Raw genomic sequence first — 15627 nt, 5'->3', positions numbered from 1 at the left:
AACTGATTCTGCTCCTCTTTCAGTGAAAAATATATTTTAAACATGCCTCAATTCATATGACTTTACAAATAAAGTCATTTCTTTGTTTCTTGGTGGATTTGTTGTAGCTTGGATGAATTTATCACCTTTTATTTGAACAAATTATAATTCATACAATTATATAACACAAGTTATAAAAATGATTTTTAAAATGCCACGCAAATCACTGAGATAAAATTACATGCTAAAATTTTAAATTTGAATAATGACAATGCAAGATGAAAAGTAAAGAAAAATAAGAATAAAAAAGAATCTAGGTAATTAGAATCACATTCAATGGACAGCTAGTGCCGATATAATATATATAACGTGCGTGTATGTGTGTGAAAAGATATACACATTTATATATTCTCTCAACGCCATAGTCTTTCACACTAATTAAATAAAATATACATATGTATAGATGAATGCCTACATAACTTTGGAAAATACCTGAACAGTTATTGGGTCAAGAGTATCCAGATAACAGCAATGTAAAAGATGAGTATACTTTTGTAGTTATCTCCCCCATACAACAACCAGACAATAACCTTCAAACACCCTTCACAGACATTAAGATAAGTAGTGTTTTCTCAGAGTGATGTACTTCTTGTCTGAGCCGACATAGAAATTATAAAATGTTCCTCAAAACAAGGTTATTCAGTTCTTGGAGAGAAGTCTCTGCTATAAAATGGATCCATCTAGTTTCAATTTATTGTTGATATGTTGAATTCAGGTGATAAAAATTTTCTTCAGCGCTCTTAAGCCCAGGTGCAAATAATGGTGCACAGCATCCCTTCACTGTACAATCTACAGTAATCCGGATGCATAGATTCAAATTTTAAGAATTTATTATTTTTGCTGGGCGTGGTGGTGCTCATTATAATCCCAGCATTTGGGAGGCCAAGACAGAAGGATTGCGGTTTGTGACCAACCTCACCTACTTAGTGAGGCCTTTGCAACTCAGTAAGACCCCGTTTCAAAAATAAATATTAAAAAATAGGGCTGGAGGTGTAGCTTGGTAGAACCAAGGGGTAGAATGCCCCTGGGTTCCATCAGCAGTACTGCAAAAAAAAAAGGCATTTATTATGTTTATGAAGTCTTTTCAAAGCAATCTTTATTTTTTCTCAGTATGAAGCAATAGTGTAAGTATTACTGTCAGAAAGTATCTAATTTTAATACTTTTACTGGTGGATTGTAATTAACACATTATTAATACATTTACATTTTAATGCACTATAGTGAGATTCAATTTGATACAAACATGCATGTACTTAGTGTATTTCATCACTTGGTAAAAATACATCACCTGATTCCATATTTTAGCTATTAAAATTGTGCTGCTATCAATATAGGTATGCATATGTTACTGTAGTTCCCTGATTTCAACCCCTTTGGAAAAATACCCAGTAGTGGTAGAGCCAGCCAGATCATATGGTGGATCCATTCCCAGTTTACTAAGGAATCTCCACACTGATCTCCATAGCGGCTGAACTATTTTGCACTCCCACCAACAGTGTAAAAGAGTTCCTCTTTCCCCAAATCCTTGCTAGCATTTGTTGTTATCTGATTTCATTTTTTTTTTGGGGGGGGGTGGTACTGGGGTTCCTGGAAACCCTTCTACCTCCAGGCTACACTCCCAGACCTATTTTCTATTTCATAGATTTTTATTTGGAAACAGGGTCTCTTAAGCCAGTAAGGCTGGCTTCAAACCTGTGTGATCCTCCTGTCTCTGCCTCCCAAGCACAAGGATTACAAGCATGTGCCACCATGCCCGGTTATTATTTAATTTCTTTATGCTTGCCATTCTGATTGGGGTTAGATGGAATCTCAGCGTAGTTTTGATTTGCATCTCCCTGATGGCTAATGATGTAGAGCATCTTTTCAAGTATCTATTGGCCATTTGTATCTTTTCTTTTTTGAAGTGTCTATTCAGTTCAGTTGCCCATTTCTTGATTAGGTTATTTAGGTCTCCATCAACAGATGAATGGATTGTAAAATTATGGGAAATACATACAATGGAATTCTATTCAGTGATAAAGAAGAACAAAATCATGCCATTCGCAAGAAGATGGAAAGGCCTGGAGAACATTTTGTTAATTGAGATCAGCCAAGCACAAAAAGAGAGGGGACATATTTTTTCTAATATGCCTAAACTAGGAAGCATTGGGGATACCAGAGGGACTCCAGATAATGGAGGGGAAATCTCAGCAAATTTAGAATGGAAGGGTAAGAGAGGAAGAAGGCTGAGATTGATTAATGGAGGAGCTAAATCCAAATATGTGTAAAAGTATGAATATAGCATGGTTAACCTGGACACTCATTTTGGGGAGGGGGGAAGGGAAATGGGAGGAGGAGAAAAGGCACCAAGCACAGTCTAAATGTATACCATTTTTGATATGTTGCACATATAAGTAAATTTAAAAAATACATCACTTGGTGTATTTTCTTTTGTATTCCATCTAGCTCCCCCATACATGTTAGTGATATTGGTAGTGATACCTTAATGTATGGACATAACCTTATTTGAACAGTTCCTTTCCTCAATCCTCATTTTTCCACTCTCCACAGACTTTTCCCAACCCCTTCTACTATTTTACTGGTTTCTCTCCTCATTTGACTGATGTCTCTTTTGTTTCCTATTTTTGTTCTAGTTTCTACACATAAGAGAAAATAAAAGACCTTTAACTTTATGAGACTGGTTGATCTCACTTAACATAATATTCTCTAGTTTAATCCATGTTTTTACAAATGACATAATTTTGTTCTTTATAGTTGAGTATACACAAAACTTTCATTACCCTTTTAATTATCAAAATGCTTTAAATGTATAAGGCGGAAGCTGAGCAAACCTATAACTAATCAAAGAATATCCATTTTTAAATAATGCATGTTACATAACCAGAAAGCATTGATGTAGCTACTAGAGTTTAAAAGTTAACAGTTTCCACTTAGCCACAAAACTACAAGTTATGTATGCCAACAGGAAATGTCTTAACATAAAAAGAAGGTAGTTTACGCATTAAAAGTTAGAGGATGTTTAACACGGACGTGTATACCCAAACTAGAGATGCTGGCAGAGAGATCATGATTTTTCCATTTTGATTAATAATATAATTTCCTTTAGACATGAATAAACTACAGGATTAATAAAATAATTCTACAGGGTAAAAGCACTGAGGACTCTTATCTGGGCTACGTATCGTCATTCCTCTTGTACTTGTTTAGCAAAACCTTAAGGTAAATCTAAACCATAAAATATATGAACAATGGTATTATAGTTTTCTTTGTACTATTTTCTGTAAATTTTAGAAAATAGATTTGAACTTGTCCTAAAGTTGGCTTGATTTGTGCATGTATGCCTCCACTATCTTATACTCCATTAAGATAAGTGTGGCTACAGGGCAACAATAAAAAGGTAAAAAAAATCTTTGGAAAAAAATTAAAGTGGATAAAATTCAAGTTATCAGTGCCTTTCTTTAGAAACCTAGGAAATATCCCCTAATCAAAATAAAAGTATATTTTATTCTGTCTTGCAAATTTTTATATTATGGTTTACAATTAAATCAGTGGGTTGATTTTTGTGCCTGTTGCAAGGTTTGAGTCAAAATTCAGTTTTGTACGTATAGATATTCACCCTTTCTAGCACCATTTGTTGGAAAGATAGTGAATGTATTTTTAAAAAATTGTTACATACATGCAATGGGATACCATTTAGCAATAAAAAGGAGTGAACTATTGATAAACAGTACAACAAATGAGAGTAGTTATAATTTTGCTGTAGGTAACCTAGGCAAAAAGTATACATGTTATATTATTCCACTTATATAAAATTCAAGAAAATGAAACTAAATCTAGAGTGATGGAAAGATGATCTAGGGTGGAGTTTCTGTGGAAAGGGACAAAGAAAAATCACATTGGTGAGGATGATTTCACAAGACTGTAGATATGTCAAATATATTAACTGTATGTTTTAAATACATGCAGCTTGTCATACACCAATTATACCTCAATAAAGATATATGTATATGTACCCACATTTGCATATAAATAACTCATTTTATATATCTAAAACTTAAGTGTAACAGCATCTTCTTTGAATAAAAGTTAATATTCAAACTCAAGTCATGTTACATTTTTCTCAATTAGAAAAGCGTCTCCACAAAACTATTTATACAAATGAGTACCTTGGTATGGTTTGTTGGCATGAATTTGCTTATTGGAATAGGCTGCTGAGAAAGGTTTTAGAAAGACCTAAGCAATCAAAGTAATATAAATAACTAGTATCCAATTAAACACATTTATTTTCATATTCTAGCCAAACTTTAGGCACTAAAGCCAAGAGATATGATGAGAATAGCAAAATTTGGCAATTGGTTGAATACAAATTTTTGGCAAAAATATCTCTAAAATATAATAATTTCTTGGCTAAAATTTTCCCTCAAATTAAATTACTTAGAAATTTTTAAATAAAACCTCAATAAGAGGAAAATTCAGAATGTAATAGTGAAATTTTAAATTGTATTTAGCCTAAAACCCACTTGTGAGTTTTGAGGTAACTACAGTAGCTTTGAGCACAAGCAATAATGATGATATAGACCTGGAAGTTAAGGAAGGCTTGAGGCTGGTAGACCTTAGAGCCTGCGTTTCAGATATGACAATTCAGCACAATAAATGCTTATCCCGAGGTCTTTATTTTATTTTATTTTTTATTTTTTGCAGAACTGGGGATTGAACCAGAGGCATTCTACCTTTTAGCTACACTCCCATGTGTATTATTTTACTCTTTGTGACAGGGTCTCACTAAGTTGCAGAGGGCCTTGCCAAGTAGCTGAGGCTGGTTGTAAACCTGTGATCCCCCAGTCTCAGCCTCACAAGTACTGGAATTACAAGCATGTGCCACCACACCCCACATTAATGGCTACTTTAAATGTGACTCTTTTCTGAAATATAATGTCCTATACCACATTTTTCAATTAATTAGTTACTAATTCACTACTTGCTGAAAGGAGGAGATTCATGTGTTTATCAAATATTAAGTACAGCACATTATGTCAGACCAGACTTGAATTTGAAATTCCTAAGCACAAGTAGTGTCCCAGAAAACATGTTCATTTTTTCCTTCTTTTTGAAGAAAACCGTACAGAAAATACAAGCCGGCTTAGTTTTTAAATAGTGGGAGTAGCATGCTAGATATGAAAATTCTATAAATGAATGCATGGCACTGTTTTATCACCAGAGGAAGAGGAAAACAAAAAAGAGCAAGAGAAAATTCCATTTCTTCTTTTAATTACAAATTTAAACCGCTAAACATATCTTAAAGGATTTTACAACTCTTATATTGGTTTATGTGATCTTTGAGATACATATTCTAAATGAATGGGGCAGGTTACTCATCAAAGTTTTATAAAAAAAAATAGTGTTAGGAACAAAGAAAATCCTCCAGAAAACATGGTATATTATAGAAAGTCTCAGTTCATGTGCTGTTTGTATACACAGAGAAAACAAGACAAAGTTTATGAGACTTTGGGTACCTTAGGACGGGTTCTGAAGGATTATAGATCAAATATGTGAAGAAAATAAACCCAGACTCCCCAGTAAGCTGGAATCAAATAAAATCACCAGCACAAGAGGAACTGAAAATATCTCCTCTGGAAAGAAATACACTGAATGTAAAAAGCATAGAGCAAGTTTCATTTATAGACCAATGCATTCTCTTTGGCAGTGGTCGTTTTTAAAACTAGTGTTAAAAACATATGAAGAGTCGTATATGTGGGATACCTGCTTGCTTTAGCTTGCTTTAGAGTTTTATTGCTATTTCTACCTCAGGAAGGAAGCCCATCAGTGAATCAATCTTTGTCTGTCTGTCTGTCTGTCTGTCTCTGCCTGATTCTCATGAACCCAGAAGCATTCTACTTCTAAATTATAACACTAACTCCATTATTTTTTTTTTTTTAATTTTTAAAAAGGCTCTCGCTAGCTGGGCGTGGTGGCACATGCTTGTAATCCCTGCGCTTGGGAGGCTGCACAGGTTCGAAGCCAGCCTCAGCTACTTAGTGAGGCTTTCAGCAACTTACTGAGACCCTGTTTCCAAATAAAATAAAATTTAAAAAAAGGTCTGGGAGTATAGCCCGGAGGTAGAAAGCATCTGGGTTCCACCCCCAGTACCACCAAAAAAAGGGGGGGGGGGCTCTAGCTACATTGCTGAGGCTGGCCTTAAACCTGCAATCCCCCTTCCTCAACCTCCCAAGTACTGGGATTACAAGTATGTGCCACCACGCCCAGCACTTCCTGAGCCTCTTTGTTTTTGTGTGCTTTCCCCTCAGAGAGAATGGAATGTGTGGGAGTCACATTCCTTATTTTGCAGGATTGAATTACAAGGCTAACAGTATACCAAAAGCTGTTAATCAAACCATACTGTTTTGGTAATATCTCCACTAGAAAAACAATTTGCTAAAGCATAGACACTGGCCCTAATGATGAGCTCATGCTAGCTGTGTCTCCATCTCTGACTAACACATGCTTTCAAAGGAGGAGATCTCAGCAGACCATGAGTAGCTCCCAGTAACTGAGGTTTCAGGAGGGCAGGGACTATCCAATTCATCCTGGGTTCTCAGTGTCTATTATAGAGCCTGAAACATGGTAAGTACTCAGGATTACTTGACAAATAAAGGGGGAGCTAATTTTTTTCATATCCATTGTGAACTGTCCCGAAACTATGAATTTTAAGAGGAGAGTGATTCCAAAACAATTCCAGCTCTTTAAGTTGAACATTTCAGGAAAGGTACATCAATACCATATGTTAATGCTTGCATTCTCAGAAAAATGTCTCCAGTCTCAACATTTTCTTGGGCAGAGAGTTCCAGTCACCTCAGTTCTGTTTTCTGATTTCAATAAAAAGTTCATTCATGTCTTGGGGCCCTATACCTTGGAATGCCCTTTCTCAAGGTAAGCACCACCCTTCTTGAATATGATCTTCTTCAATGAGTCTTTTCTGTTTATCCATTTTGCTAATACTAAATGACAATATTTTAAAATTTTTTATTGGTGCACTATAGTCATATTTCTTAATAAGGTACAAGATGGTAGAGGCCTTTTCCCAATTCCCTCCTCATTCCCTCCCCCTTCCCTCCTTCTCCCTAAAGGATAGTATTTTATCAATAGCTTATAAAGGAGGCTTTGCATTGATGAAATAAAAATTACCAGAGGAAAAAAACACAAAACAACGCAAGCAGGTCTTATGATAACTTTTCAGTAGTGCCTTTCTTTGTTCAGGCTTCAAAGCTGTTCTTACTTTTCATCCATTCCTCTCATTCTGTCTCACATATCATTACTAGTTTGCAGTCTTCTTCTTCCCCTTAAAAATATTATTTTACATATAGTGAGGAATCATTTTTTCTCTAAAATGAAACAAGGCAAAACAAAACAACAACAAAAAAACTTCCCATGATTCCATCCTCATCCACAGTTCCACTGGAATTAGAGAATTAGACATCTGGCCCATGTATTTCCATAATATTATGAGCACATCTCCTCCTTCATTAAGGAAATCACATTTCAGTGATCCATGGAAAGACCTTATTCTACTCACTCAAGTCCCCTAAGGAATGGGATACTACCTAACTCACCCCTATTATTTCCAGCATTTCACTAAGTATCAGTGTCATTGTGGTTACTCAACATCTTATTAGTGGATATACTTATATTTAACCCTCTATATTAATATGTGAACTCTGAGGTCAAGAAGTTTGTTATTCAATATATCTGGTGCATAGTAGGCATTTAAAAGTAATGGATCAATGAATGAATGAATTATACAAGTTTTAGAGTAGAAGTAATTCTAGATATTTTCAATCCAATTTCTCTTCCTTACAAATGTGGGTGATGACTAAGTTAATTAGGTTCTGCACACTCATTCATAGAATCAAGATCCAGACATGAGGGTTTTTTTTTTTTTTGGTTTTGTTTTGTTTTTACATTTCTAGCCATTTATTCCAGTTTTCTGTGATATATCTGAAAGAATGATCGAATGAATTAATCCTATCTGTAGGCCAAGATTGAATAGTCATCGCTATGAATAGATTTTAGAAGACAGACTGCTTCTTCGTGCAAATTAAACCAAACTTGTTGCTAATGTTTTTTTTTGGTACTAGGTATTTAACCCAGGTACATTTTTCTATTCTGCTTCCATGCTATACCCCCAACCATTCCTAATTTTTGCTTTTGAAACAGGGTCTTCCTAGGTTGCTGAGAGACTCACCACATTGCTAATGCTTGTCTTCAAAACTGTAAATCTTCTGTCTCCATTTCCCAAATACCGGGAATACAGGTATATGCCATCATGCCCTGCTTGCCTTTAATGTTTTATAAAATAGGTTCTCCTAGAATGAGGGGCTAAAACTTATAAACAATCTATTAAAATATTAATAAGACCCATGTTATGTTCAAAATACTGTTACTTAATCCTTAATAATGATTTTTAAGTGCAATAGATTTCTGTTAGGAAATTCTTTTATATGCATGTATTCTGGATAATGTGGAGGTGCTATGTTACAATCAATACCATTTGTCAACATTCTGGGGAGTATGTGGTTCTTAAATCTCAAATATTATAAGCTACCATCAAGAATGTCATAAATGCCATACCATGGAAGATTCCTCCCTTCCTCTCTCTCTCAGCTAAGAGTGACTTCAAGGCAATATGACAGCTACTTGCACATTACCTGTCACAGCAAAGACCTAGCTTTCATGTCTAGACAACCTTTCATTCCTATCACTCCTCAATCACCTATGAAGAAATTGGTAATTAGGCTGCTGGAGACATCTGGGCTAAAAGGATTTTGAACCAAGTGCTTTTGAAAGGCTGATTATTAACCTTTGGTAAAACACAAATAAGAGGACACACCAGATTGATCTTCAGCCTGAGGAGAAGAGAAAGGTTGAGCTATATGTCTCCAATAGATGTGATTTTCTATACTGCTACAAGACAGCCCAGTTTAATTTTAAAGTGATCACAATCACTAATTCTGATGGCATCTGTATCGAAAATCAAATGAAAACGCACAGTATAAATCATAGTTTTCCCTAAGTATTTTGTTTCAGAGGCACTAGTGGCTAAAGTTTCTATAAAATATGTAAATATATTTAAGAAATATAAACATCTTATATATATGCAGTTCTTTAAAAAGAAATACATATAAAGGAATATATAGTTTCTTTAGGAAACTTCTGTGAATCCTAATCTAAATTCTCCATGCTACCTCAAGCAAATATGGTAACATTCAGTTGACTCTCTGTGAAACCCTGCATGTCCTTAGCAAAACTCTAATATGTTTGATATGGCAGAACACTGACATCGTTTCTGTTCCTACAATTAATATACGCTTCCAAAGTTTAAAAAAAAAATCTGGTTCTAAACAAAATCATTACTGTTGTTGTAAGTGTTTTACCTTTTTTACCTAAAATCTCCCTTTCTACTTCTAAAAGTCTCCTCTCTGAGACTGGAGTACATGTCTTAAGGAGTTTATGTTAGGTAGATAAAACTCTCAAACTCCATTTGTATTTTAGGGTGGGCCAAGCATGATAAATAAATATACTCCCTAAAGAAGAGAAGACAATAGGAGCAAAGGACCTGCTCTCTACAGGTATCCTCTTCTCGCAGGACTCATTTTATGATGTCACCTCTACTCCAAGAGATGCTACCACCTCTGCAAGCCTTAAAACTTTCAGAAGAAAAGGCTACAATAGTACCATACCATTACCATCAATAAGGCCACCCCATCCAATATCACAACATATTATATCAGGCAGGCAGTTACTCTCTGACCTACTTCAAATCATGGACTTGCAGAAATTAAATATAAAAATTCACATAGTACCTCTGCTATAAAGAGGCAGAGAGGGGACAATCATTTCTATTCTGGTTTTTTTTTTGGAATATGAAAATTTATTGCTACCACATTTTCACCATTGATATTTATGATCTCAGTCTTTCTTTCTTGCCTTTGTATAAGGCCAAGAGAGAGACATTGGCTACTTTAACAACCTTAAATCGGACTCCAGGAATGTCACCAACAGCATGACCTTTCCGACCAAACCCGGCAACTAGAACGTCATCGTTCGCCTCCATAAAGTTCAAATAACCATCATAAGCGACAAAAGCTGTAATTTCCTTGCCGTTCTTGATTAGCTGGACCCTCACACATTTCCTAATGGCAGAATTTGGCTGTTTGGCTTCAACCCCTACTTTTTCCAGCACAATTCCCTTTGCAGGGGAAGAACCTCCAAAAGGGTTGGCCTTCAGGGCTGTGCCCAAATGGGCTTTCTTGTACTGTTTTTCATGCCACTTCTGGTCCCATCGGTGACTACGGAGCTTCCTGGCAGTATGAAGACCGCGACACTTGCCCATCCTGCCGGTGCCACGGGCCGCAGCAAAAGAGAGAAGCCCTCTATTCTGTTTTTAAAAAGTTCTCTATCTGACTGGTGTGGTGGCGCACGCTTGTCATCCCCTCGCTTGGGAGGCGGAGACAGGAGGATTGCTCAGGTTCGAAGCCAGCCGCGCTGGCTTAAGAGACCCTGTTTCTAAAAATAAAAAAGTATGAAATAGGTCTGGGAGTGTAGCCCAAAGGTAGAAGGGCTTCCAGGAACCCCAGTACCACACACACAAAAAAAAAAAAAAAATTAAAAAGTTCTCTTTCTCTTTAAGGAAAAACATTTCTGAGAAAACTTTCTATAAAACTAATGAAAAAAACTGAGTTCTCCAATTATCACAAGTCTCTTTTCCCTTCAACAACTGGTATATCTACAGTCTCCTTGATCTAGTAGTGATTTATTTTCAAAGGATGAAAAGTAAAAAGAATCACACCTTGCAATTTGGCTTTTTCATTCTTTTTCATTTATCTCAACTGAGCAGTCCTATAAAAATACTTAAGAGAATTTACTTTAAAACCTCAATACTTTAAAAATTCTCTGAAAAGCCAAGCGTGGTGGCCCACGCTTGGAATTCCTGCACTTGGGAGGCGGAGACAGTAGGATCGCGCAGGTTCGAAGCCATCCGCGCTGGCTTAAGAGACCCTGTTTCCAAAAATAAAAAAGTATGAAATAGGTCTGGGAGTATAGCACGAAGGTAGAAGGGTTTCCAGGAACCCCAGTACCACCAAAAAAATATTCTCTGAAAATATCTTATATATCGGTTTTATCAAAGGGAATTTGCTTATTATTTTTATTTAAGAAATATACTAATTAAAAACTCTAACTATAAACATTGAAAAATTCCCTTGTGAAATGTACATTCAATAAAAAATAATAAAACAGAATGCTCACACATTTTCTATATACAATGAAATTTCTAAATCTGAGAAACTGTAAGATACAGAACATACATTATCAATTTTATCGTGATTTTTGTTTTGAACAATGCATCCAATATGTTTTCTGGGCAGAGGGACACTAAAGAATTACTCTTACTCCTCCTTAATATCACTTTCCTTCCTTTGCCAATTGCTAATATTGCTAATTTTCTTCCTGGTTACATCTTGCGATGGATCAGTTTCAGTAACCAAAGGAGGGCTCACCCCAAGCAAATGAGTTCCATGAGAAATACCACACTCAGTTTCCCCTCCTTAGCAAATAAAATTTCATGAATATAAACAGAAGAGAGCTTTGTTTTTAATTCCTAAAGCATATCCCCTCATTTTCAGACATCCATGCTATGTTTTTATAATAAATTTATAGGTCTGTAAACTTGTTTGTGATTATAAAGACAAAACTTGTCTTTAAAAGTTGCAATTTAAAAATCCCCCTCAAAAGCAATTAATAATTCAACCTAAATATACCGCTTTTTTTTTTTTTTTTTGTGGGTCTGGGGATGAAACCCAGGGCCATTTGACCTCCGAGCTAAACCTTCTACTCAAATATTCTTTATTTTGAAACAGAGTCTTACTAAGTTGCCGAGGGCAACACTAAACAGCTGAGGCTGTCCACGAATTGTGATCCTCCTGTCTCAGCCGCCCAAATGCTGGGATTACAAGCGCGCACCACCACACCCGGCTATTATATTGCTTTTTCTTTTTTAACATGAAAGCCATTTGAAATCAGTACAAATACAAATATAAAAGAAAATAACATTTGTTTGAGAAAGTTCAAGTTGGAGGATTGTGGTGAGAACATGCAGAGGCAGATGGGGAGGAAGTAGGAAGAAAGGACTAGTTGCTGCCATACATGGATCAGTCACTACATTCAAATACTGTTCATACATGACTGCTTAATTCTCAGCACAATACTAGGTGACAGTTAAGTTACATATAGAAGGGGAAAAAAGGTACAAAGGACTTGTAGAGAGAAGAGAAAGAAAAGAATAAGGAGGAAGTGATTTGGCTCAACTCTGAATTTTACTCATAATTAAAGCAAAAGAAAATGGATTTTCTACAGCTTATAACAAACCTAACACCAGTTGTGAAATCCTGTATCTAGCCATTCCAGTTTTTATTATAGATCTTTCCTGTAACTAGATTAAAGTGAGCTCTCAATTTCTACCAGGTAAGTGACTAATTAGAGCCTTTATAACAATCCCATATTAAACATGGGAGAGAAGTGTGAGGTTGTGAAAACAGAACCATAAAGTACAGAGGATAATTATCAGCAAGAAGATTTATTCTGCATTGCATTGAAAATGTGAACATAGTAAACATGTAAATGTATACTTCAAATTTCTTAATAATACAAGGGGAAAAAAGTCTGGCATGGACATTCTTGCTACCATAATCCTAATAGAAGTAGGTAGACATAGTAGACATCTAATAATCCTAATTTTAAGCAATAATTATCACATGGCATATAAAAATATTCAAATCTCTCAAAGAAACTTTACAGTGTAGGGTTTTTTCATCTCTCAGGAAAGTAGTATTCTTCTTTTTTCAGGTCAGAATCTTAAAAAATACATGAGACGCCTGATATCTTTTTTTTTTTTTTTTGAGCATCAGTTCTGCAGCTGTCTATTGTTATATCAGATATAACAATAACATTTTGGATATGATATAGTAGATTGTTAGAAGAGAAAATAACCTGCCTAATAAAGTATTAGTGGAGGTTCAGTCACACCTGTGTACGTGGATGTTACCCTATGTTCTGTGCATCTTTTTACATGTGCAGGATGACTGTTCTATAGCAGAGACCTATCAACTCTATTATAATCTCAAGGGCCATGAAATTGGGTAACACAAGGTAACTTGATAGTATATGTGGCTCTATATATTAAATAATGAGTCTCTTTATAATTGGAATTTCAAACAGAAACGGTGATGAGAAATAGACTACTTATTATTTATTATGCTTCAATAACATTTTATTTGCCATAATACCCACACTTTCAAAATTTTAAACAGATGTACTCAAAACCAAATGGCAAAACAAGCAAGCTACCACATACCATTCAAGGTTAGTTTAAACATTTTAAAAAGCAACAACTTAATAAAGATTAGGGAATCTAACAAGCTTTCCTGTGTCTTCTTTTATTTTTATTTTTATTTTTATTTTGGTGGTACTGGGTTTCCTGGAAGCCCTTCTACCTCCAGGCTACACTCCCAGACCTATTTTTACATTTTTTAAAAAATTGGAAACAGGGTCTCCTAAGCCAGCGGGCACGGCTGGCTTCAAACCTGTGCGATCCTCCTGTCTCTGCCTCCCAAGCGCAGGGATTACAAGCGTGCGCCACCACGCCTGGCCTTTCCTCTGTCCTCTAACAACAACTAAATAGCATTCAAGTGTCAGTCAGAAACTCTGAGAAAGCAAAAATGCTATTGCCCCAAAATATGCTGTGTAAAGTATGGTAATAAATACATTGAAGGAAGGCGGATTTTTATAATCATGAAAAATTTTTCCTTCTTACCAATGACTGCCCATGAGGCACATTCTTAAGTCGACTCTTGTGGCTGTGGCTATTTGTCAAAACTTGCTTCATCATTTATAGTCTCAGAGTTCTTTTCCTTTTAGCTCAATGTAGTGATGGAATCAATACAAATCTGCTCTTAAAATATCTGTCTCTGACCTGTGTTTGTTTTAAGCTGTATCATTCATAATGGTGATGGATTGGTAATGCTATTCCTCTTCTCTGCACAAAGCACCACAGCATAAAAAGCGCATATATTTTATGCTCAAGGTCAGAAGAAAATTAATGGATAAAGAGCCTGATAGAATGGAGTTCAAACCGAATGAGTTGAGTGTGCTCTACAGGGTAAGACCAGGCGGGGAGTATGAAGTCCATTATCTTAAACACTCTTGAAGCATTTCAGGAGTGAAATTGTTTCCAGGGGCTAGCACATAAAAGCAAAGGCTCTCACACAGTTGCCACGGAGGGCCCACAGGTATGGGCAAAGTGCTCCAGCTCACACATTTCCTCGGCAGATTCCATTTATCAGTTTTTACCCTCAGTGATAAACCCGTTTGGCATTTATCACTGGAGTTAGGCCAGTTTAGTTTTCCTTAGTCAGCTTCCCTTTGGAGGTATCCCTCCTAATGTTCTCTCTGCCACTCTGAGTCCACTGAGTAAATATTTAAGAGTGTGAGATCTCAGGAAAGAGGTACAATTAGCCGATTCCAACATAAGGCTTGAGAGTGAACGATCACATTCTGCTTTCTATTCCATTCAATCTCAGAAGACATTTAAATGTCAGCAAACTAACCTAAAATCTTAAAAAATGACAAAACACAACAGAATTGAAGCAAACAGAGAATTTAGGTCATTATCAAAATCAACCATAGATATACAAATATACAGAATGTCTTCACAAAAGAGACAGATACTACTCTGGAGGAGAAACAGCAACTAAGCAAAGACACACTGGAATTTCTCCTAAACATTTGTTATCCTAAAAAAATGTTTAGGAATTTATCCTAAAAATTAGATTTAGGAAAACAAGATTTGATGGATAATGCAATACTGTTTGTTAGTTTAAGGGAACTCACAGCAACATTCTGATTTGTCCTATAGTATAAGCTTCAACTCTGTGAAACCATACAAATAAAGTGGTTCTGGAAGCTGTGGAAATGGTTCATTATTTTCAAGGGCACGCTCTGATAAGAGTCAATCAAACTGAGGCCAAAACTTATCCCCAGCATCATGAGCACAGAGTTTCTTGTGACAGTTTCGGTCATGGTCTCTTTCAGGCTGATTACTTGACAGAGGAAAAAATAAAACTATGAAAGAACTGATGTTAGTGGAACCAAAAATAAAGGATACAGTGGTGATACAGAGATTAAAGACAAAATGTGTCAACTCATAAATTTGACACTGCAATACAAAATGCTGTCTTTATATAGCATATAAACAAAAGTGGTAATATTCCATGAACTCATTTATTAAATATAATCAGCATATTTGGGGTGTCAATGAAACCCGGATGCCACTCTTGAGTTTGCCACAAATTAGGCTTGGCTCTGACCCAAAACTTCAGATTTGTGCTTCAAATTTTGCAAATTTCACTTGTAAAATTAAGGGTCAAAAATAGTATCTATATGATCTTTTACCTAGCAAAAAGTAAAACCAAAACCTACAGAAGATCTTCTATGATAGTCTTAACATAAAATATCCCAAGTTAATCATTTTGAGGATAG

General features: G+C 35.7%; 2 protein-coding genes across 11 annotated transcripts in view; both read right to left on the bottom strand.

Annotated features, from left to right (window-relative positions):
• The window catches only part of PTPRD (protein tyrosine phosphatase receptor type D), a gene marked incomplete at both ends in the record, with an annotated part of 415865 nt that overhangs the window by 227717 nt on the left and 172521 nt on the right, over positions 1 to 15627 (bottom strand). The window lies entirely within an intron of this gene.
• LOC308271921 (small ribosomal subunit protein uS12-like) lies at positions 9995 to 10426 on the bottom strand (the record flags this gene model as incomplete). Its single annotated transcript, XM_080708594.1, has 1 exon — positions 9995 to 10426. The coding sequence occupies one exon, from the start codon at positions 10424 to 10426 to the stop codon at positions 9995 to 9997; it is 432 nt and encodes a 143-aa protein (XP_080564720.1).

This window comes from Muscardinus avellanarius (genome assembly GCF_963383645.1).
Source record: "Muscardinus avellanarius genome assembly, chromosome: 13".
Lineage (NCBI taxonomy): Eukaryota > Metazoa > Chordata > Mammalia > Rodentia > Gliridae > Muscardinus > Muscardinus avellanarius.
Note: the sequence above shows the minus strand (reverse complement) of the source record. Positions and strands in the feature narration are given on the sequence as shown.